A 22,166-nucleotide genomic window follows, 5' to 3' on the forward strand; every position below is an offset into this window, starting at 1 on the left:
CCAACCCCCCTGCCACATGCAGGGCCACCAACCTCCACATTTAATACCAGCCCAGGCTGCCCAGGGCCCCGTCCAATCTGGCCTTGAACACCTCAAGGAAAGGGGCATCCACAGCCCCTCTGGGCAGCTGTTCCAGCACCTCACCACTCTCTCTGTAAAGAACTTAATATTTCTTCTCTGCAAGAGGGGTCAGGCAGTGGCACAGCTGCCCAGAGAGGTGGGGGAATCCCTGGAGGTGCTCAGGAACCATGGAGATGTGGCACTGAGGGACGTGGTCAGAGGGCACGGTGGTGGTGGGGATGGAATTAGGGTTCTCAGAGGTCTTTTCCAACCCTGAACGGCTCTGTGATTCTACTACAAGCCCCGAGTGCCCCTACTGATGGGGAATCCACAGGGTGCTGATGGCAGGGGAGACGTGCCCGGAGTACGCGCTGAGAAATCCCTTTGTCTTCCATGGGCAAACCCTGACCACCAAACCCGCGTCCTCCTGCGCTGGGCACGCACACGCGGATCCTCCCGTACGGCAGCCCCGCTCCTCGCGGCGCTCCGACCCGCACCGCCCCCAGCCGGCAGCCCCACGGCCCGGGGGCGGGGAGGCCGTGCTCATAGGGCGGGCGGGCGGCCCCGGCGGAGCGGCGGTGCGGCCCCATGGCGGAGACGGGCGGGCTGACGGCGCGGTGCCTGCGGGCTGCGCGGCGCCTCCTGCCCGCGGGGGTCCGGCGGGAGAGCGGGGAGCTGGCCCGGCTGGCGGGGCCGGTGGTGAGAGCCGGGGATGCGGGGACGGGAGCGGCGCGGGGCGCGGGGGGCCTGAACGGAGCTTTCGGCTGAGCTTTCCGCGGAGCCGGCGTTGCTCCGAGGCGCTTCGGTGCCGCCTGCACCCGCCTGCCGATACGGACTGGGCTCGGCTGTGGTTCATCCTTTATCTGTCACCCAGCGCGGCAGATTCCCTTCCAGCCGTCTCCTTCCCCCGGCGGTGCGTTGGGAGCCCGGGCTTTGGTGCTGGCTTGGGCTGAAAATCCGTCTAACTGGATGCTCTGTGTCCTGAGCCCTCCGCCCCTCCTGGTGGACGAGGACCAAGCGGAGCAGCTTTGGGCGATGTCCTCAGTGACACTCACGTGGCCCCAATGCCGCGGTGCAGCAGAGGAAGTCACGGTGGTTTCTGTTCCGTAGCAGTGCCCATCAGCCCCTCAACGCTTCCATCCCCTGCTTGGTGGGCACAGAGAACCTCAAAGCAAACTTAGTGCTGCTTGCCAAGTTTAGCATTCTGTGCTAGAGCAGTCACAGAGGTACAGAGCTCTCCTGCAGGGATTACTCACAGCTGCTTGGACGTGCTGAGGCCTGAGACAGTGCAGCATCCGCAGGCAGCAGTGGGAGGTTTGGTTTGGTTCTTCCTCAGACCTCGCAGGAGCCAGTTCTCCACCAGCTCTGGAGCCTGCAAGGAAGACAGGACTGTGAGCAGCCCCCAGGCATGGCTCCCCAGCTGTACCCACCTGCCATGGGATCTCTTGCTCTTACCATTCTCTTCCAGCAGTTCCATGCTGCATCGGGGTTGACCTCTTGCCATGGAAAAATGAGGTCCTGAGCTCAGTGTCTGTGACAGCATCACCAATCCTTGCTGGAGAGGAATGTGCAGGCCAGACTTAGAGGAGAGGACACTGTGTTTTGGGGAGCTGAGCTTTCCCCAGATGCATAGAAGTGCAAAAAAGCACTGGGAGTTTTCTTTCTCTATTCAGCTTTCATGATGGAAAAGAGGCTTTCCATCCCAAGAGGGGAACCATTAAGCCTCAGCTAAACAAGGCCATCAGCTAAACAAGCAGATTGGCTTTGTAACACCAAAACACTGCTGGGTCTAAGGACAAAGCCACCAGCAACCTGGGGAAGCTCACTGTTGGTTCAAACCCAACTGGCCATGGCCCAGCTGCAGGGGAAGGACGGTGCTCCTCTGTCCCAGTGGTGCTCACTTCTCCATCTCCTCTTCCCATTCTAGTTTGTAGCCCAGCTGCTGGGGTTCCTGATCAGCGTGGTCAGCTCTATATTCTGCGGCCATCTGGGGAAAGCTGAGCTGGATGCTGTGACGCTGGCCGTGTCTGTATGTATTGCCCTGCTTACCCTCTAATTTGAGACATGAAAATGGTGAGACATCAAAAAAGGGGAATAGAAAAGAAGAAGGGGCAAAAGAAAAGCCCTGGAGGAATGCTTATCTGAGGATTCTTTGTGCACAGCCTGGTGCAGCACGAAGATTGCATCCTTCCAAATTGTTTCTGCCTCCTGAGCAGAGGCAGGAGATGTGAGCTGAACAGCAGTGACTGTGCAAGGCCAGCAGCTGGGCAGCAAGACCTGGCTGTGTGTGTGTATGGTGGGGAGCTGCACTGTTTGTAGTCCTTTAGCTGCTCATCCCTTGCTAGATGTTCCTTTTCACGTCATAACAAGGAATAGGTGTTTAGGTAATATCAATGTGTTATTGTGAAAAACAGAGGAAGTCTGGAAACTTCCCAAAAAACTCACAGCAGGACAGTCACCCTTCCCAACAGGGAGACATATGGTGCTTTGGGCCACGTTCCCTGTGATTCTCACTTACCCAAGTCACTCGTATCTCCTCCAGGTCATCAATGTGATCGGCATCTCTGTTGGTTCTGGTCTGGCCTCGGCATGTGACACGCTGATGTCCCAGGTTGGTGGCAGCTCCCTCTTCCTTGTTACTGGTGGGGTTGTCTCACCTCCTGTGTGGTGTGGTTTGGGGCACAAAAGGTGGGAGGATGGATAGCAGAGGGAAGCACAATCCACCCGAGAGCCAGTTAAACCCAACCAGCCTGGTGGTGGCCGCTGCTGGGAGCAAGAAGGAAAATTACATTGCTGCCCCAGCCTTGAGCATTTGCCCAGACCCTTTGGCTTCCCACAAATCTTACTTTGGTCCTCTGTCCTCACATAGACATATGGCAGCAAAAACCTGAAGCAAGTGGGCACCATCCTGCAGCGAGGGATCCTCATCCTGCTGCTGTTTTGCTTTCCTTGCTGGGCGATCTTCATCAACACTGAGCAGATCCTCCTGCTCCTCCGGCAGGACCCTGAGGTCTCCAGGTCAGAGTGAGATTGAGTGTGACTCCTCTCTGATCAGCAGCACATCAGGTCTCAGCCCTGCAGGCCCTGAAGCCCCTTGTGCTGAGTGTTTGGCTGGGTGTTTGTACTGCATAGTGTTCAAATCAAGGCTCTGTGGAGCTCAAATACAACTCTGCTTGGTTTGGCTCTTGCTTTTCTGCCCCATTAACTGGGTAAACATCTCTCTTTCCAGATTAACGCAGGTCTACGTGATGATCTTTATCCCAGCTCTTCCTGTAAGTTGTTGCTAAAGCTCTTAGAAGCTCTGCATGGGGAAATGAGGAAGGGTCCTTGCTCTGTAGGTCACAAGGCAGCATGATTTTGAGTTTTGCAATGTGCCTCTTAAGCCTTAATGGATGAGCACTGGCCAGGAGCTGCTGGACCAGCAAACATGAATTCCTTCATGTTAGTGTGCAGAGGCTTTTACTGCAGGCCACGTCTGCACAACAAGTTACAAGCTCTGGACATTGGAACCGAGTGCTGCAGAGCTCACTCAGCTCTGTGATAAAGGCTGCAGCTCACACACATGCAGCCACTGGACTCTCAGCTGTTATCTGCCTCCCTGGAGAAGCTCCTCTAAGCTGAGGCTGTGCTCCAAGGTTAAAATCAAGCATAGGCACGGGACTGTGGGCAGTGTGCCACGTTGTAGCACCCTGACACATCCGTGCAAGAGCTGTGGGAAGTACCTTGCTGTAGGTGTTAAACTGTAGCTGGCCACTGAACCATAGTACAGCAGTGCTGACCAAATGAATTCTGACTCTTGCAGGCGGCGTTTCTGTACCAGCTGCAGACAAGATATTTACTAAGTCAGGTATTGTGTAACCGAGGCCAGTTCCTAGAAACGTGGATAAGGTTGGAGATCTAAGTTCATCCTGTCCTGGGGAGAGCTGGGCTGAGGAATGTGTGATCCACAGCCTCCAGCTGGCTCTGTGGGACAGGAGGAGCTCGTGGGAATCACCTTCGGGTCGCTCCATTCTCCTGCTGCTGCCTCTGAGCTCTGCACTGAGCTGATTGTACCAGCTGCTGAGCCCTGCATGCTGTCCTCTGCATGTCTAATGCAATCTGATCTTACCTGAAACAGGAGCCACCTTCTTGGCTTTCTCCTCAAACACTGCTGAAGGTCTTCCTGGTGTTTGCTGGATGGTAGCTTGGGTCTTGGCTGCAGGCTTGGGAGCTTGGGCAGTGCTGGAAAAGAAAACTCTAAAGTCTTTCCTTGTCTTCCAGGCGATCATTTTGCCTCAGGTTGTGACAGGAGTTGCAGCCAACATCCTCAATGTGGCCATGAATGCCTTCTTCCTATATGCACTGAAGCTGGGCATGGTGTAAGTGTGAGCAAAGGTGGTGACAGCCTCTGCCTGGGTGCAGGGGTTGGCTTAGGGCTGTGAGGGTTTATCTTGGGTGCCATGTGTGGGGGGGAAGGGGCTGGTCCATACCTGCAGCAAGGGATAGGTGCTTGCCACCAGGTCTGCTGGGGCTGAAAAATGAGTGAGGGTGTTGTTTATAATCTGCCTGTTTCTCTCCCCAGGGGCTCAGCCTGGGCCAACACTGCTTCTCAGTACACTCAGGCCATTCTTCTCTTCCTTTTTGTGTGGTGGAAGAAGATCCACGTGCAGACATGGGGAGGTATTCTTCAGAGCTTAACCCTTCAACAGAACAGTGCCTGGCCCTGGGGATTTGGCACTGACACCAGCACCTGGGTTGTAGGTCTGATAAAGGGATGACCATCTCCTCACTGTGGGAGAGGCTGTAGCCATGGCCTGTGGTCCCTTACTGTAGCCCCAAGCCCATTCCTGATCCCCCCACCTCTGGGATGCTCTGTGGTACAGCAGCTCTAGGCTGATGTCCTACAACATCCCATGGGTTGCTGTCTTTAGAATGTCCACATAACCTCATGGCTCCCCTTCAGCAAGGAAAAGGAGGATCATGCACTCATGATACTTCATCCCTACGTTGCAGGTTGGACCAGAGACTGCCTCCTGGACTGGGGCTCCTACATCCAGCTGGCGCTGCCCAGCATGCTCATGATGTGCATTGAGTGGTGGACCTTTGAGATCGGGAGCTTCTTGGCAGGTGAGTCCAAATTCTCTTTCCGTGGCTCTGCAGAGCATCTTGCAGCCATGCCTGCTCTGGTGGCTGCCTCTTGAGTGTGCCTCTGAGCATCTCCTGCCAGCAGCCTCCTCTGCACGGCTGGTTCTACATGTGTTAGATGGGAACCCTGTAGTCACTGCCTTCTTGTCAGCAAAGGAAAAGTTATTCTTGTCAGCAAAGGAAATGCTAATTAAAGCTAATTTTGACCTAATTAACAAAGCGGTGAATCTTTTCCAGGGCTGCTCAGTGTGGTGGAACTGGGTGCTCAGTCTGTCATCTACGAGCTCTCCTCTGCAGCATACATGGTAAGGACTGGATGCATAAAACTGGGATCAGCTGCAGATTCCCTACTGGGGAAGAAGACAATTGCTGCAGGCTGTTGGCACTCACCTCTTCTTTGTCTGCTGCTTCTCAGGTGCCTCTGGGCTTCAGCGTGGCCGTGAGCGTCAGAGTGGGCAATGCCTTGGGATCAGGGGATGTAGTGCAAGCCAAGACGTCCTGCATCACTGCTCTGCTGTGCGCAGGTCAGCCCAGGTCCCTGCAGAGGGGAATAAAAGAATGATCAGCAATAGGTTCAGTTCACCTCTCACAGGGCTGGTGACCATTCCCAGCAACCCAAGCCCACTTGTTCAGATTACTCTGTTTGGACAGGGTGAGACCCTGGCTCTTCTGCCAGGGAAGAAGGAACCTAGTGCAAAGGCTTTGATAGTTAAAGTGCAGTTTAGCATTCTGTCTTCCACCTCCAGATGGTTGATAGAGCATCGAGGGGAAAAGTAAGGACAGCAGCCTTGTCCTGTTCTGCAGTAATACCTGGAGGTCTGCCAAGCCCCATCCCCATCACATGGAGCCCCTGAGGTCTGGACCTGCTCAAGAGCAGCACATGCAGCCTTTGAGGCTCATTCATTTCTTTTTCTTTCAGGAGTTTTTGCTGTGGTGGTTGCAACGTTACTGGGAACCCTCAAAGACGTGGTGGGCTACATCTTCACCAATGACAAGTGGGTTGGCAGCTTTCTTTGGGGTTTTGTTACTGTTTTGGGTAACACCATCTGCCCAGGAGCAGCTCAGAGGCTGGGATCAGGGTTTGCAGCTGGCCCAGGAGATGCATCAGAACCAGAGTGCCCTGAGCCCAAGCTGTGCTGCTTTCCCTGATCAGTACATACGTCTTTCTCACAGGGAGATCGTTATGCTGGTGTCCAAAGTGATGATCATCTTTGCTCCATTCCACTTGTTTGATGCAGCAGCAGTGAGTAACCCAACATGGGGAGCAATTCCTCCCTGCAAGTAGAGGTACAGTGGGGAGTGCAAAGCTATCTTTAGGTCTTTCTTGATCTATTACAACGATACAGAAAAGCAAACTGAAAAAACTGTCACAGCAGCGGCTTGCATCACCCGTAGCACCTCAGCATCCCCTGTGCTTGGCACTGCTGCAAAACAACTCTTCTGTAGCTCTCAAGTTCTCCCTCTTCCCTGCTGCTTTCCTTAGGCAACCTGTGGTGGTGTGCTGAGAGGCACAGGGAAGCAGAAGCTGGGTGCCATCGCCAACGCTGTCGGTTATTACGCCGTCGGTTTGCCCATCGGCATCTCACTGATGTTTGCAGCCAAAATGGGGGTGCTGGGTACGTGCATCCTCTGCTCAGCTCTGCAGCTCTGGCTGTGTTTGGCATTTTGACTGTGACTTTGTGAAAGCAGTGAGGTTTCCATCAGCACTCAATGAAGTTTCATTTCCATTCTGGCAGGTCTGTGGGTAGGGATGATCGTTTGTATCTCTTTGCAATCCCTCTCCTTTTCCGCTTTTGTCATGCGCATGGATTGGAAGAAAGCTGCAGAAGAGGTAAGACTTGTGCTTCCCTGCAGTAACCAGAGTAGGTGTCATGCCAGCTTTTGCCCCAGAATAGCAGTAAAGATGTCTGTGGGGAGCTAAAGTGACACCAGCTCTGTCCTCTCTGTAGCACTGGAGCACTTTGGGCTAAGCATGCTTGCTTTGGGAGGGTCAGGGAGGAGGCTCTGGTTTGCTTGGCTGGGCAGCACATCTCTGCTCTGAGAACAACTCTTGTGTGTGCTTTTAGGCTCAAGTCCGAGCTGGTCTGAAAAAACAGCTGGAAGATGTGAACTCCAATGGCACAGCTGCTAACAAAACATCTGCTATAGGTACGTAACCATGCCTTACAACAGGGAGGGAGCACAAATCCACCACCCAGCCCTTCCTCTCCTTCACAGCCACGGCTGTGGTGTCTGTCCTTCCAGCTTTGATATCTGGAAAGAGCACAGTGTCTGGTGCTGGTGGCCGTTACCCTTGTCACCACCCTGGCTGCTCCAAGGGAGAGCCAGAGCACACCTGCATCTCCCCTCAGCCCTGAGCCTCAGGAGAGGACCCTCAGGTCTGGACAGGGGGCAGATGGGGGCTGCAGGCTTTGCAGCTCAGCTTCCCTACAGCACTCACCTCTCTTGCACAGATTACATCTCTGTAGACACAGACACCATGGAGACCGTGGTGCTGCCTGACAGCATGGTGGGAAGAGGCGAGAGGCTCCCAGATCACCAGCTCATCACTCAGGAAGAGCCAGCGGATGTCCCTGCTCCTCCTGCTGTGGCATGGAGGGCCCTGATTGTCTGCCGGGTGCTGGCTGCTGCTGCTGCCCTTGCTGTGCTGCTGGTGGGCATGCTGGTCCGGCTCCTGACAGCCCACAGCTAGAGGCAATGCCAGCATGCCACCAGGGAACTGTGCAGGAGGGCACACGGTGATGCCCCAGGAGGATGGTGCAGGAAGTAATCCTCCCTCAGCCCCTCACAGAGTTCACTTTGCTCCATTTCTGGTTATAATACCTTGTCCCACACGCATGGTTCTTAAAGGGGTTGAGCTTGAGATCTGGTCACTTCTCCAGCGCTGCCTGGGGGATGTCACTTTGGGAAGCTGGAACTTACCTTTGGCGTGGCCAGGGATGGAGACAGGGACCTCGTGCTGCCATCCTGCTTCCTCCTTGCTGGGAGCACTTGTCCAAATCATTTGCTAATGGCAGAGGCCCAGACTGCCTGCTCACTGTGTTCCCTTGCACACCAGCACCTCAAGGTGTTGAAATCCACTGCTGTGCAAGGGCCACTGGGTTGGAAAAGGGCTGACTGCTCTGCCAGGGCACTGGGCGCTGGCCCTGCATGACAGGCACAGGGCCTAGAGCAACTCTTCTTTGCACTTTTGTAAGGTGGAATTTTGATACAATAAAAGTTTTCTGAGTAAATGTTGTGCTGTTAACAGGGTGTGAATGTGACCCTGGTCATTGGCACAACCGAACTGGGTGAGGGGAGGCGTGTGCTGGTTTGTGTAGATGACCAAGCCTCATAGGAATAACCTTAAACATGGCCTCTAAGTCCTGGCCTTAGGGTTGGAAGCTGCAGAAGCAGTCAGGGATCTGTGCACCTCAGCTGCTGCTGGTTCTCACTGGGGAGGGTGCTGTGGTGCTGCCAAGGGGATGCCACATGTGCTAACAGCGCTGCCTGCCCCCTGTACGAGCTCTCCTACCTCCAGCCGTGTGGCAGCAGTGATGCTGCAGGCTGTGTGCTCAGCCCTCAGATGCAATTATCACCTCCAGTGGTGCAAGGCATCTCCTGGCATGTAGCAATGGGTGCCTGTGGGTGGGATGGTTCCTACAGGAGCTCACAGCAGGCATTAAGCACAGCCCCTCTGGGCCGTCCCCAGGCGTGGGAGGACGCAGCAGGCTGTGCCCTGCTTGCAGTCACTGTTGTTTTGGCACCACAGCCCGGGAAGAGTAGGACAGGCATGGAGCCACTGTCTGCTCTGTGCAAAACAGGGGCTGCTCCCAGGGCAGCAGCTCCCAGCCATTGCCAGCACCTTGTGCTGGGCCCAGGAGGGATGCTATATTTGGCCTGGCACAGCAGTGCTGCTGAAACCCGACGCGGCCGCGCTGTGCGGGGCAGACAGCTGGAGCCAATGGGGCCGGCTTGTTATGGCCAACGCCGTGCTGAGATGAGAACGGCCCAGAACACTCACAGCCAGCCGCCAGCAGCAGACGGACCCACGGACGCTCCATCTCTGCTGGAAGAGGAGGACGACCTTCTTGCCCACCGGACACAGCAGAGCAGGGTATGAGGGCTCACAGGGACGATTTGGGAAGGCTCAGCTCCTACATCACTTTGCGCTGAGCTCCTGGGCTCCTCTGCAGTGGGACGCAGGATCTGCGCCGCCCAAAACCCCGCTCCCTGCCCTGCCCATTGCTGCTGGCCGCACGCAGCCAAGACAGCCAGGCTGAAGTTCAGCCCCAGGTTACACATTGCTCACCCTGTCGGGGCTGTGGCACCCGGCAGCTTTAACAGAGCGCGGAGAAAAGGGAACGTTTCACTCCTGGCAGAGCGGCAGAATGAAGCGGCCCGAGGAGAATGGCATCAGCGAGGGGACAGCTGACAGCCGCAGCAAGAAACCTCGCTGGATGCAGCGCCTGATCCCAGACAGCTTCTGGGAGGATGCTAAGAAGCTGCTGGTGCTGGCAGGGCCACTGGTAAGGAGCCAGAGAGGGGAGCAACCAAGGGCTGCCAAACATGCTGCCCTCCTGTCCGAACCCGGAGGTGTCCCTCACACCCATCTCCAACCTCTACATCTCCTCTCCTCATGCTCAGATCCTGATCCAGCTGCTGATTTTCCTGATACACCTGGTCAGCTCCATCTTCTGCGGCCACTTGGGCAAGGTCGAGCTGGCCTCCGTCACGCTGGCCATCGCGGTGAGCATGCTGTGGGGCTGGGATATGGGGATGGGTGGCTGAGACCTGCAGGCAGAGGGGACAGAGGAGACTTCAGCCTCCTTTGAACTGTTTTCACTTAAAAGCCTTAAATACTCACTTCTCTCAGTTTGTATTCCCATTTCCAGGTTATAAATGTCACTGCCATCTCTGTAGGATACGGTCTGTCTTCAGCATGTGATACCTTGATATCGCAGGTGGGTGTCATTGCCCTGGGGCCACCCAACAGGGCTTCAAGCATCACCCGGTGCTGCCGAGCTCCAGCAGCCATCCCATAACCAGGAGCACTAAAGTCCAGAGGAAACACCGAGCCCTTCCCAGGAGCAGAGCTCATGCCGTGCTCTCGCCCTCAGACTTATGGCAGCAGGAACCTGCTGCGCGTGGGGGTGATCCTGCAGCGTGCCATCATCATCCTCCTGCTCTGCTGCTTCCCCTGCTGCGCTGTGCTCATCAACATCGAGCAGCTCCTGCTGCTCATCCGCCAGGACCCTGAAGTCTCCAGGTTGGGTGGTCTCCAGGGGACGCTGCTTTGGTGGGGTGCTGGTGGCCGTGTCCCTCACTGACCGTGCCTCTCGTGTCCCCCAGGTTAACCCAGCTCTATGTGATGGCATTTGTCCCTGCTCTGCCGGTAAGCCCTGGCTGCTGGCCATGTGTTTTGCACCTTTCCGTCCCAGCACTGGCCCCAGCTCATGTACTTGTTTGCTTTCCAGGCGGTGTTTCTGTATAACTTGGAGACCAGGTACCTGCAGAACCAGGTGGGTCCCACACCCCATAACCACCCAGGCTCCTCTCAGCTCAGGGCTCCCCCAACCCCACACTATACAACATCATGGAGAGCTCTTCCAGAGAGATAAATCCCTCTACCCAGTGGACTTCCATCCAATGTCCCCATCTCAGAGCTATACCTCCAATGCCAGAAGTTTCCTCTGTTGTTCTTAAAGCTGTGGGGAGGTGGGGGCTGGTGGGGTCTTCCCACGGCCATGGCAGATGGCAGCCCCCATTCACCCCTTGTTGCAGATGATCATGTGGCCCGTGGTGCTGAGCGGGCTTATTGGCAACATTGTCAATGTGATCGCCAACTCCGTCTTCCTCTATGTGTTCCACCTGGGAATTGTGTGAGTAATGCCTGCGGGGGGAAAAATGAAACCCAAAAGTCATTTCTGGGGACACCACACCAGCAGCCACGGCCGGTGCTCCCAGGAACATCAGGCTCCAGCACCCCAAACCCGGGGAGATGCGAGCACGATGCCAACAGCCTTTCTCATTTCCTTTGCAGGGGTTCTGCCTGGGCCAACACCATTGCTCAGTATTCTCAAACCATTTTCTTGTTCCTGTACATTGTAGGCAAGAAGCTCCACGTGAAGACGTGGGGAGGTAAGGCATCTCCCTCCAGGTCCTGCTTGACGCATGCGTTAGTCAATCTTCTACCGCTTCTTCTGAGTGAGCTCTGTTAGTGCTGGAGGGGAAACATTAACCCCAGCCTGGGGATGCTGTGCTGCTCCAGTGGCAGCCTGGCATGCAGGCGTTGGCAGAGCGCCGTGCAGTAACCATTAATTGGGGAGGAAGGAAGCCCTTTGTCAAGGCGTTTTAGGGTTTGGCCCCGAAGCCGGATGAGCGCAGGCGTAGGCGTGAGGTTGTCCTCAGATGCTCTCATCTGGGAAGGATGAGCTGAGCATTGCAGCTCAGCTTGTATGTGCATGCTTTGCAGCTAGAGGTCACATGGAGCCCATGAGAATTATGCCGGGGGCTCTGCTAATAGCTCCTGGGATGATATTTGGCCAGTCTGGCTTCCACCAGGACGGACCATCTCCTCCATAGAATCATTAAGGTTGGAAAGACCAACAAGATCACATCCAACTACCAACCCATGCCTGTGACTGCTCTAGACCACGTCACTCAGTGTGACATCTTTTCTTGAACACCTCTACACACAGTGACTCCATCACTTCCCTGGGCAGCCCATTCCAAAAGCATCAACATACCTTCCGAGAAGAAACCTTTCCTAATATCCAACCTAATATCCAACCTCCAAACCCTCTCCTCTCTATAGGCTGGTCCAGAGAGTGCCTGCTGGAGTGGGACAGCTTCACCTCCCTGGCCATCCCCAGCATGCTCATGATGTGCATCGAGTGGTGGACCTATGAAATCGGCAGCTTCTTGATAGGTCAGCAGAGGGAGGGGGACTACCAGGGTGAGATGGGGCACTGTGGTTATCACAGGGGCTGAGCACCTGAACCTCCTGCCCCCAGGGCTGCTGAGTGTCGTGGAGCTGTCAGCACAGTCTGTGATCTACGAGGTGTCCGTCGTTGCCTTCATGGTAAGTGATGTGGGTTTTGGGTTCAGATCGGGCTCCCTAGGGTCAGTCCCAGCTCAGATACAGCCAAAGCTCAGCTTCACTCAGTTCCATTCTCTACATCTCCCCTCTCCATGCTCAAGTCCTTCCTTGCTTCTCCCTTCCCCTCCCATGGAGTAGATGACCAAAATTAAGCTGATGCTCCATTGTCCCTTCTGCCACTGTCTTTACCCCCTGTTGCTGCAGATCCCCCTGGGGCTCGGCACAGCTGCCAGTGTGCAGGTGGGGAACGCTCTGGGTGCCGGTGACATCGAGGTGGCCAAAAGGTCCTCCTCCACCAGCATGCTCTGCACAGGTCAGCAGCAGTGCTCTGCCCCATTCTCTCTCTGCCCCACGCCCCCCATTGCCATCAGGATGCACTCACCTCCTTGCTTTCCTTTCCAGGGGGGTTTTGCGTTGCTGTAGGGGCCATTTTAGCTGCCACAAAGGATGTGCTGGGATACATCTTTACCAATGAAAAGTGAGCACCCCCAGCTCCCGCCATGGATGCTTGTTCCCAAAAAGAGACTGCTGGCTCTTTGTCTGCAGGGAGATCATCGACTTGGTGGCCTGGGTCATGCCTGTCTACGTCGTCTTCCACTTGTTTGAAGCCATGTGTGTAAGTCCTTGGGAGTGCTGCTACTTTTAGGAGGGGATCTTGGTGTTGAATGCATGAGAAGCGCCGAACCTGCAGGATGGGGCAAAGAGAAATGAGCACTGGGACATGATTTGGTGGGCATGGTGGTGATGGCTGACAGTTGGAGTGGATGAGCTTAGAGGTGTATTCCAACCCTAATGATTCTATGAAGGGAGGCAGAGCAAGTCTTGTATTCAGAGCTGGTTCACAGCCCCAAATTCGGCCCCATCCTGCTCCCTCTCCCCGCAGTGTGCCTGTGGTGGGGTGCTCAGAGGCACAGGCAAGCAGAAATTCGGTGCCATCCTCAACGCTGTGAGCTACTATGGTGTGGGACTGCCCTTGGGAGCCGTGCTGCTCTTTGTGGCCAGGATTGGTGTCATAGGTACTGCCTCCCCCAGCCCCCATAGATGGATGTGGCTCCCTACTGCTTCTTCTACCTGGCTCTGCAGTGCTGCTGGGGACTGCAAGCACTGGGGCAGACTGGAACAGTCAGTGCACTGCTGAGTGCCCTAAATCACCCTGGGAAAAGCCACTGCTGCAGCTCTGCTGGGCAGCCCCATTTCCACATCCCTGCTGATGCCCCCATTCTTGGCTCACTGGCCCTTCTTAGTTGGGTCTGCCTGGTGATGCTGCCCAGCTGACACCAGCACACCCCCGGCAGGGCTGTGGCTCAGCATGCTTGTCTGCGTCTCCATGCTCTGCACCTGCTTCCTCATCTACATCTGCCGCATGGACTGGAGGAAGGCGGCTGAGGAGGTAACCATGTGTGCACCCATCCACTGGGATGGGATGGCAAAACCCAGGGCTCTATGTTTGGGGCCACGATGCTCCTTTGTGTTCTGCTTCCTCCCAGCACCTTGAGATGCCCCTCCATGCTAACAGCTCTGAGGTTCCCACTGGCTTTGGGGAACTGGGGGCATCCTTCACTGCACCATTTCTGGACTCACAAAACACAAATAGACACTGCAGGTGGGGATCCCCCCCCTCTGGCTGAGTCTCATTGCTCCCCCAGGCTCAGCGCCGCGCAGGAGTGACCCCGCAGCCGCTGGAGGAGGAGCAGCAGCAGCAGAACGCCGCACCCCACAGCAAGGGGCCAACCCTGATGCCCCACACTGACCTCCCTGCTGCAGCGGTGCGGGGCTGCGTAGGTACGGCCGGGGCTGGGGATGACGGCTACGTGCCTGCAGCGCACAGATCTCTGGCAGAGGCTCACGGCGACCTCTCCTCATCTCATTGCAGCGGGAGTGGATGCTCAGAACGGCGTGGTGCTCACGGGCATCACCAGGACGGATGGTGCCAACTTCCAGGAGGAGCCGCGCGGTGCGCTGCCGGGCGCTGCGCCCACCTGGGGGCTGATCCTGCGGCGGGGATTGGCGGCGGCCGCGGCCATCGCAGTGCTCGCACTCGGCGTTGTGATAAAGCTCGTGACCGGCAAACACTGACCTGCAGCGGGGCTCAGGGACTTGCTTTGGGGACCGAGGCCCCTCCTGGCGGATGGATGCGCAAAGTACAGACCGGACTGCACCTGGACGTCCCGTAGAGTTCAGCCTTCGGCAGCATCTCATCGGCTTCTGCTTGGGAACGGCCCCGCAGCTGCTCCGACTCCAGGAGCACGGCTCTGGGCTGCTGCACCGAGCAATGCAGGCGTCCCCTTCCTGCCTTGCTGCAGCTCTCAGCCGCCGATCGGAGCTGAGCTCACATCACTGCTCTGACAATGCCAAATAAAGAATGAACTCAACCGGGCTCATCCTTTAGGCACTGCCCTTGGGACACCCAGATGGCTTCTGCTGTGAAACAAGGCTTTATCCAGCAAGGGTCAGGCTCCCCGTTCAGCACTATGAGGTGAAAGACGACCAGTGCACCAACAGAACATAGAAATCCCATTACAGGTGAGATTGCCAGCTGCTCAGCCCAGGCTCCCATCTATAGCACACACTGTTGGGCTCACTGCTGGTACACAGCCAGGCTCAGCAATGAGTGACCTTCCTCCAGCATGATTCCCCCAAGCCCAATAACTGCTCCATGGGCTCCTATCTGCAGCGTGGAGCAGGGACTGCTCCTTTCTGCCTGGGACGTGGCCAAAGGTTTGAGGCTGCAACAGCTCAGCAGCAGACTGAGTTTTCTGGGACTCCTTTGCTTTTACTGGGTCAGTTGGTAGAGAAGAAATTGTAGCAAAGAAGTTCAGCAATAGGAATGCAGGATGAAAACGATGGGTTATGGCTCTGCTGGGTGCAGGGAATCCTTATCATAGGGCCACTACCTGCAGAAGGACAGACAGGCTGGGTGCCCCCAGGGGGAGCAGAGCCCCACAGAGCAATGGGGTGATGGTGGGGAGTCAGGTGGGGCTCAGGGAACACAGAGCACCACTCAGCTGTACCACCACTGCCACCGCAACGCCCAATACAGCCAACACCATCAGCCCAGTGCAAAGCAAGTTACCTCACGGCAGTTGTCTGCCAGCTGCTTCCCAGGCAGAGCAAGCAAGCACAAGCCCTGCTCCTCCACAGCGCTCTCCTCCCACAAGAGGATGTTTGGCCCTGGCCCAATGCAATCTGCCCTTCACCCAGCCATCCCCTGGTGCTGTGAGCTCACAAGCATCAGATCACAGCTTGCTGCTCTGTGTGATGGGAGGGAAGTGCTGCTCCTTCACTGCAGTGCTGCTCAGGCACTGGGGACCCTCCAACACCGTGCACAGCCGAACCACTGCTTGCTGCTGAAGGCGTGAAAGTGATCCCACTTGTCCCAGGAGGACAGACTGAGTGCAGGTGGGACACACTTATGGGATGGATTGGCACAGAATAGGGGCAGAAGCAGCCCAGCCACTCAGTGATCCTCCCCTGACAGCAGATCACCGCGCTGTGATCTGTGCTGCTGTGCTGGGGTGGAGGCACACGTGAAGCAGCTGCCACCTGCACACATGTGCCAAGTTCAGCCAGAGCAGGGGTGGCACAGGACAGGCAGGATTCCACAGGAGATTGCAGTGACTTACCACACCTGCTTTCTTATTTAAATTCTTAGTATTTATTTTATATTTGCAAAATAATTCATTACAAAGCCTTAGCATGTGGATTTTCACCAGACGCGAAGAAATCCCCGCTACTGCGTAGTGATCACAATTTGCTAAGAAATGCAGCCAGTCATCACTTCCAGATTTCCTTTGAAGAACATTTACAGGGTCCTCCCACCTTCAATTTCCCCACCACCATCTCCCCTGATTAGAACAGGTCCCATGTCATAACCCAGTGCAAGACCATAGCAGACCCAGAAGCTCAAACACATTGGGGTACACAGTCCCAGTAATTGCTTTCTCCTGTTCAGGGGTCTCTTGTCATTAGTAAAATACAGACATGGCTTTTATCTTCTTTGTAGTCTATCACATAATTGCTACGATGTGCCCCACTGCCCCCAAAAGGAGTCAGCCTGCACCACCCAACAGCTGTGGATGATTCTGGCTCACAGGGATCCAGGAATATTCCACCCCAAGTAGATGGCAAGTGGGAATCTCACCCCATTTATTCATAACCGACACTGTCAGAACAAAGCATGAGCCAGCACACCAGCAGCACAGCCTGTCTCATACCTGTCACCAAGAATAATGCTGGCTGGAGCACAACAGAAGAGACTGACCCCAGAACTGCAGGGAAAACACTGCCAGGCCAATTACAGCCGAAACACGAGCTCCTGTTTATCAGTGGATGAAGCCAGGCAGTTTGGTGTAAGACAGGGGGTGTCAGGTGCTGTATTTCTTGCTCTTCAGTTCTCCTTTTGAGAGCTCGTATCCACTGGTCCCTCTGTTTCAGTGTGGCTTGTTAGTAAGCAGGAGTCCAGGCCTCCTCATGATTAGTGCCTTCCCAAGGCTGCCCTGCGTGCTCAACAGCTCACAGAAATAACCCAGCTCAAAAGAAAAACAGGACTGAAGTGAAAGAAACAGACACGAAGTGAGCGCCCAAAATATGACTTGCACGCAGGTTATGGCACCTTCTCCTCTTTTCAGCAGAAAGCCATCTGTGAAAGCAAAACACAACACCACCCTCCTGTAAGGGTTTTGCTGAAACGAGACCAACTTCCTTCCTAGACCAATCTAAAAGCAACTCTCCTTGCTTCCCTTGATGTCCCCAGGGTGCCACCACATCCAGCTCGTCTGCCTCCACCCCTGGGCATGCTGGTTATCTCAGACACTGTGTGAGCTGCAGGGGAAGGTGCTGCTCCCCAGTGCCAGGAGCCCCCCACGCCCCACGTCCACTGCTCTAACAATGCTTCACCCAACCTCAACCAGGTCTGCACACAGGAAAAGAGAAAGGCTCCTACCTCACTGTAACAGCAACAGCAGTGCTCTGAAACCTGCTCCTCCTTAACACACACTGAGCCAGCCCAGCCTCTGAACAGCCAGCACAACCAAGAGAGCTTTTCTCTTCAGCACAGACTGGTGATTCTGAGAAAACCCAAATGATTTCGAGATGCTGTGAGCTCCCCCCTTCACTCAGGTGTTCACCTAAACAGGGCTTGCTTCCCTAGCTGTTACTTCAAGGCCAGTCATTGGCTCTTCTACCTCCTCCTGGACTCAGCTATGCAGGCTGATTATTTCCTCCTGCTTGTTGGGCTCCTGTGCTTCTGATCACAGCTGTCTGAAAAAATGGACCACCCCCATCTGCCTCTGCAGGGAGCTTCACACAGGTGTCACCATCCAGGACAGAGAAAGAAACAGTACAGAAGGCAGGGAGATTTCTCTGAGGATATTTCTGTTCTAGGTGTCATTGGCAAGAGTGGGAAATAGATGCTGATCATTTCAGGTGGGCCAAGCATAAGTGTCAGGAGACAAAAAAAGCACACCAGGCTCTAAGAAAGGTCTGAAATTGCAAAGAGAGGACGTGCAGAAGGTAAAACAAATTGCTCGTGCACTCAAGTAGAAAGCAAAGAGCCACAGCTCACCTTTATCACCAATGCTGCCACAACACCCAACAGGGCCAACACGATCAGTCCCATACGGCCCTTGTTAAATCGCTTCAGAATAAAGAATTTGGCCCAATCCAACTTCTTCTGGCTGCTGGGAGGGTACCGGACCCTGTTTGTGCCCTCCATCTTCAGATCCTTGATCAAGCAGGAGCGGTGGTGGGAGAAGGTGTCAAAGCTGTGTTTGCCGTGGTAGGCGCCCATCCCGCTGTTCCCTGAGACACAGAGCATGGCCAGACCACACTGTGACCTCAGCTGGTCACACTTGTGGCCAACAGCAAAGCAGCCACTGCTGTTCTAACAAGCAGCAAGTCAAAGTGATTAAAGAGGAGCTCTGGTAACTTACCAACACCACCAAAGGGTAAGGTGGCGAGGAAGAAATGCATGATGACATCATTTCCAGTAACGCCCCCGCTGGAGGTTTCTGAGATAACTCTCTTGATTAACTGAAAGAAGAGAAAACAACAGCAAAAAATTACAAAGGCCCAGAAGAGACAAGCAGGACTGAGAGGGGAGCATGGGCTGCCAGGCCATCGTATTAATTTTCTCTTGCTGACAACCAAGCCCTCTCCATGCAACGCTAACTGAAAAGTTGGAAAGACTAGAGCTCTTCTCTACAGCAAGATACTAAAAATACCAAAATCACGAACAGCTACACGACATGCTAATCACCAAACAGGAAATTCAGCTGTTATCCTTCTGCTTCATAATGTCATGCAAATCCAGAGCCCTTCAGCATGCACCAGGCAGCTCTGGGAACGCGAGACAAATATTGCAATCCACACAAAACAGGAGCCAATGCAGGTCCTGTGGGGAGCTGTGCCTGGGGCTGCTGCACAAAGAACCCAAGTGTGCAGAGCCAGCATTGTGGAGGAGCAGGGCCCCAATCCACCTTCTTGTCATTGGAGAAGACATAGAGGGCAAGCGGCTTCTCCCGACGGTTGATGAACTCAATGGCTTCGTCTACGTTCTTCACAGACACAATGGGCAGGACCGGCCCAAAGATCTCCTCTTCCATCACCTTGGACTCCGCAGAAACGTCCGTGAGGATGGTGGGTGCTGAGGAGGGCAGGAAATGTGCTGAGCACAGATGGGGCCAACACGGGACTGGGGGCTGCTGTCCGCTTGCCAGCCCCCCACCCTCCCCTGCCCAACACCTGGCACAGGTACCTATGAAGCAGGAGGCCTCATCGGTCTCTCCCCCATGGGCAATCTTCTGCCCTTCCAGCAGGCCCATGATCCTCTTGAAGTGATGCTTGTTGATGATCCTTTCATAATCCGGACACTTCTTCACATCCTCCCCATAGAACTCCTGCCATAGCACACAGCACAACCAGCTTAGCAGCAGCATTGGGGCTGCCAGGATAGGAAATGACACCTCTGTGGTGAGAGGAACAACTGCCACAGCACGAGAGCTGCCACGCTCACCTGCAGCGTCGCCTTAATGTTCTCCACCACCTGGCTCTGGATGGACGGGTGGCACAGGATGTAGTCTGGGGCAATGCAGGTTTGCCCACAGTTCATGTACTTCCCCCACGTAATCCGCCTGCAGAAAAACAGAGAGGGGTTCTCTGCATCGTCTTTTCTAATCCCACTGCCCTGTCAGCAGCACCACTCGGGAACCTGCGGTCCCTCAGACCCCACACACATCCCTCCACCCCACTGCTCAGCCCCACAGCAGGCTGACCTGCAGGCGACGGCCAGGTCGCAGTCCGTGTCGATGTAGCAGGGGCTCTTCCCACCCAGCTCCAGGGTGACAGGTGTCAGGTGCTTGGCAGCCGCTGCCATCACGATTTTGCCCACAGCAGAGTTCCCGGTGTAAAGGATGTGATCAAACCTCTGTGTCAGCAGTTCTGTGGTCTCAGGCACTCCCCCGGTGACCACCGGGTACAGCTCCTGTACATACAAACAAGAGCCCTGCATGTACCTTGATTTAAAGCAATTAAATCAAGTGAGCAGCTGTCCATAAGGCCATGCCCTCTGCTTCTTCCAATTAAATGAAGTTTTATTTACTACACTGTCCCAAAGAAATGAGAAAAAAAAAAACAGAGCTCAAGACCAGGGCTGAGTGAGGCTGAGGAGCTGCTTCCACACTTTGAGACTTGGAGCATAAATGACCAGCAGGCATTCCCTTTCCTCAGCTCTTACTCCCCACCTAGAGAAAACACTCACTGCCTAGAAAAACACACATGCTGGAGCTGTGCTGTCAAGAGGAAAAGTCTGGGTGAAACACTGCAACAGATACCAAACAAGAAGAAGGGAAAACACATCGGACTACCAGCACAGTAGGACATGAATACCAGAGCTAAGTGCTGCTAAGCAAGCAGTCCGATTCACAGGAACAGCACAAACCCGTGCCTACAGGCCAGGTCCCAAAAAGAAGGTATTGCAGAGAGAAACACCTGCACAGCCCTTAATGCTATGATGAGCATCAAAAAGAGGGCCATGTTGCAGCACGACTGTGAAGGCACAATAAGTTACATGAAAGCAGGAAGAATATAGCAGTGTGCCTGCATCCTCTACAACCAGTTCAAATATTCCTCTCTCTCCTACCTATGTCCTTTTGATGATAAGAGGCAAATAATTCAACTCTAACCCACAGCAGCCACATGAAACCAAGGCAGATATTTCCTCGAGGTATCCAAACACCAGGCACCAAGTGTACTCACCGGGTCCAGGTACTGAGGGAGGATGTCGGCGATCAGCTGGGACGTGTGCTCACTGATCTCCGACGGCTTCACCACCACCGCATTGCCTAGGAGACACACACAGCCCTCGTGCTCCTCTCGTGCCCCCACACAGACCCTCATGAGGGATGCGGGCCGCGGCGGTTCCCACCTGCGGCGATGGCCCCGATCAGCGGCTGCATGACCAGCACGAAGGGGTAATTCCAGGCTCCGATCACCAGCACCACCCCCAGCGGCTCGGGGTTGACATAAGCCTCGTCCCGGAGCGTCAGGAGGTTCTTTTTCACCGGCCGAGGAGCCGCCCACGAAGGCAGCTTCTCCACGGTCAGGGCCAGCTCCCCCAGCACCCCCATGATCTCGTGGCTGTAGGCGTTGTGACCGCACTGCAACGGCACGGAACGGGGACGGCTGGAAAGGCGCCCAGCTCCCTCCCCCCGATAGGGGAAACCTGGGTCGGAGGGAACCTTAAAGCGGGCCCGGCCCCAACCCTGCCCCCAGCACGAGCTCCGTGTCCCTCGGGGCTCGCACAGCTCTGGGCCTCCCCGCCCCGTGAGGGACAAACGACAGCACCGAACCCCAAACCTTGTGCAGATCCGCCCCGATGGCCGCCAGGATCTCCCGCTCCTTCTCCTGCACCATCCGCTGCAGGTTCCTCAGCTGCTGCAGCCTGAACTCCAGCGGCCGGCTCCGACCCGAGCTGAAGGCGGCTCTCGCCCGGCCCACGACCTCCGCCATCCTCCCCATCACCGCTCAGCGCTCAGTCAGGAGTCTTGGCGAAAGTTTAGAGAATTTGCCACGCTCGATATACGGAAAAGTTCCGAAGAGAAACGCACGGCGCACAGCGAGGAGCAGCAGGCCGTGCCGGGCCCGGACGGCCCCTCAGGACCGGGGGGTTTCCCGCCCCACCGACCCCGGCCCGTCCGCGCCCCGCTCACCTCAGCGCGGCCGCTTCCGCCTTCCGGTCACGTGACAGCGCCACGCACCACCTCCCAGCTGATGGAGCGGGAGGCGCGCGGGGAGAAGGAAGAGCGAAAATAGGAACGAACCGGACCCTAAAAAAAACGAACGGAGCAGGGCGATGCCGGCGCCGTACCTTGGGTCTCACCGTGAGGGTTTGCTGCCTTCGCTTCTGTCCGGCAGCAGCAGCGCAGCCGGCCCTGAGCCGTGAGCCGGGTGCGGGCTGAGCTCTCGGTGCGCCGGACCGGGGGGCAAATTCCAACCGTGCTCCCTTATCTGAGCAGGGCAATGCCGCGGGGCGGCCTTCACCTCCCTGCTCTGCTGCCCTGGTGAGGTGGTGTAGAACTGCGCACGGTGTCGAGGACGGCCAGGTTAAGCCTAGTACAGCACTCGTGAGGGAAACGCGGGGCAGAAAGGGAAGGGAATTGAGACGAGGCTGGGTTTATTCCAGTTAATTGGTCCTGCCTCAACTTGTTCCTCTGAGAAACGCAAGGGGATTTATTTGGAAATGATGTTCCCATTTCAGACCCAGCAGCTCCACAAGCCGCGTATCTGACACGCCTACAGGGGCCACAGTGCAAATGCTGCTCAGCCAAACCCATGCCCAGCTGAACCCGCAGCCGCTCCCTTCTGCAGCCTCCCCCGATGCCGGTTGGCTCCGCAAACAGCGCTG

At 55.6% G+C, this 22,166-nt stretch overlaps 3 protein-coding genes across 6 annotated transcripts; 2 read left to right on the forward strand and 1 right to left on the reverse strand.

Moving 5' to 3' along the window:
* The first annotated feature begins 631 nt into the window (after nt 1-631).
* LOC125703048 (multidrug and toxin extrusion protein 2-like) lies at nt 632-8,404 on the forward strand. Its single transcript, XM_048967024.1, has 17 exons — nt 632-759; nt 1,988-2,089; nt 2,603-2,671; nt 2,930-3,078; nt 3,290-3,332; nt 3,863-3,907; nt 4,321-4,418; nt 4,622-4,719; nt 5,053-5,166; nt 5,422-5,489; nt 5,600-5,708; nt 6,104-6,179; nt 6,358-6,427; nt 6,668-6,800; nt 6,921-7,015; nt 7,251-7,332; nt 7,638-8,404. The coding sequence occupies exons 1-17, from the start codon at nt 649-651 to the stop codon at nt 7,874-7,876; spliced, it is 1,701 nt and encodes a 566-aa protein (XP_048822981.1). The 5' UTR covers nt 632-648; the 3' UTR covers nt 7,877-8,404.
* Nucleotides 8,405-9,082: 678 nt separating this feature from the next.
* LOC125702878 (multidrug and toxin extrusion protein 1-like) lies at nt 9,083-14,627 on the forward strand. 2 transcript variants are annotated; one of them, XM_048966697.1, is made up of 18 exons: nt 9,083-9,280; nt 9,546-9,692; nt 9,811-9,912; nt 10,059-10,127; nt 10,284-10,432; nt 10,516-10,558; nt 10,641-10,685; nt 10,948-11,045; nt 11,207-11,304; nt 11,981-12,094; nt 12,180-12,247; nt 12,470-12,578; nt 12,668-12,743; nt 12,812-12,881; nt 13,149-13,281; nt 13,561-13,655; nt 13,912-14,047; nt 14,139-14,627. In XM_048966697.1, exons 1-18 carry the CDS (start codon nt 9,128-9,130, stop codon nt 14,339-14,341), a joined length of 1,908 nt encoding a protein of 635 aa, XP_048822654.1. In that variant the 5' UTR covers nt 9,083-9,127; the 3' UTR covers nt 14,342-14,627. The 2 variants fall into 2 exon arrangements, with proteins under 2 accessions (XP_048822654.1, XP_048822655.1); XM_048966698.1 differs by having other exon boundaries at nt 9,084-9,280; nt 9,502-9,692.
* Nucleotides 14,628-15,897: 1,270 nt separating this feature from the next.
* Nucleotides 15,898-21,871, reverse strand: ALDH3A2 (aldehyde dehydrogenase 3 family member A2). 3 transcript variants are annotated; one of them, XM_048966927.1, is made up of 12 exons: nt 21,630-21,871; nt 21,119-21,305; nt 20,688-20,919; nt 20,519-20,604; nt 19,537-19,745; nt 19,278-19,395; nt 19,020-19,161; nt 18,742-18,908; nt 18,196-18,295; nt 17,829-18,064; nt 17,208-17,331; nt 15,898-16,904 (listed from the first exon to the last, which is right to left on the reverse strand). In XM_048966927.1, the coding sequence occupies exons 2-11, from the start codon at nt 21,278-21,280 to the stop codon at nt 17,251-17,253; spliced, it is 1,533 nt and encodes a 510-aa protein (XP_048822884.1). In that variant the 5' UTR covers nt 21,281-21,305; nt 21,630-21,871; the 3' UTR covers nt 15,898-16,904; nt 17,208-17,250. The 3 variants fall into 3 exon arrangements, with proteins under 3 accessions (XP_048822884.1, XP_048822883.1, XP_048822885.1); XM_048966926.1 differs by having other exon boundaries at nt 21,472-21,870; XM_048966928.1 differs by lacking the exon at nt 17,208-17,331 and having other exon boundaries at nt 21,119-21,862.
* Nucleotides 21,872-22,166: the final 295 nt, after the last annotated feature.

Source organism: Lagopus muta, chromosome 20, assembly GCF_023343835.1.
Source record: "Lagopus muta isolate bLagMut1 chromosome 20, bLagMut1 primary, whole genome shotgun sequence".
Lineage (NCBI taxonomy): Eukaryota > Metazoa > Chordata > Aves > Galliformes > Phasianidae > Lagopus > Lagopus muta.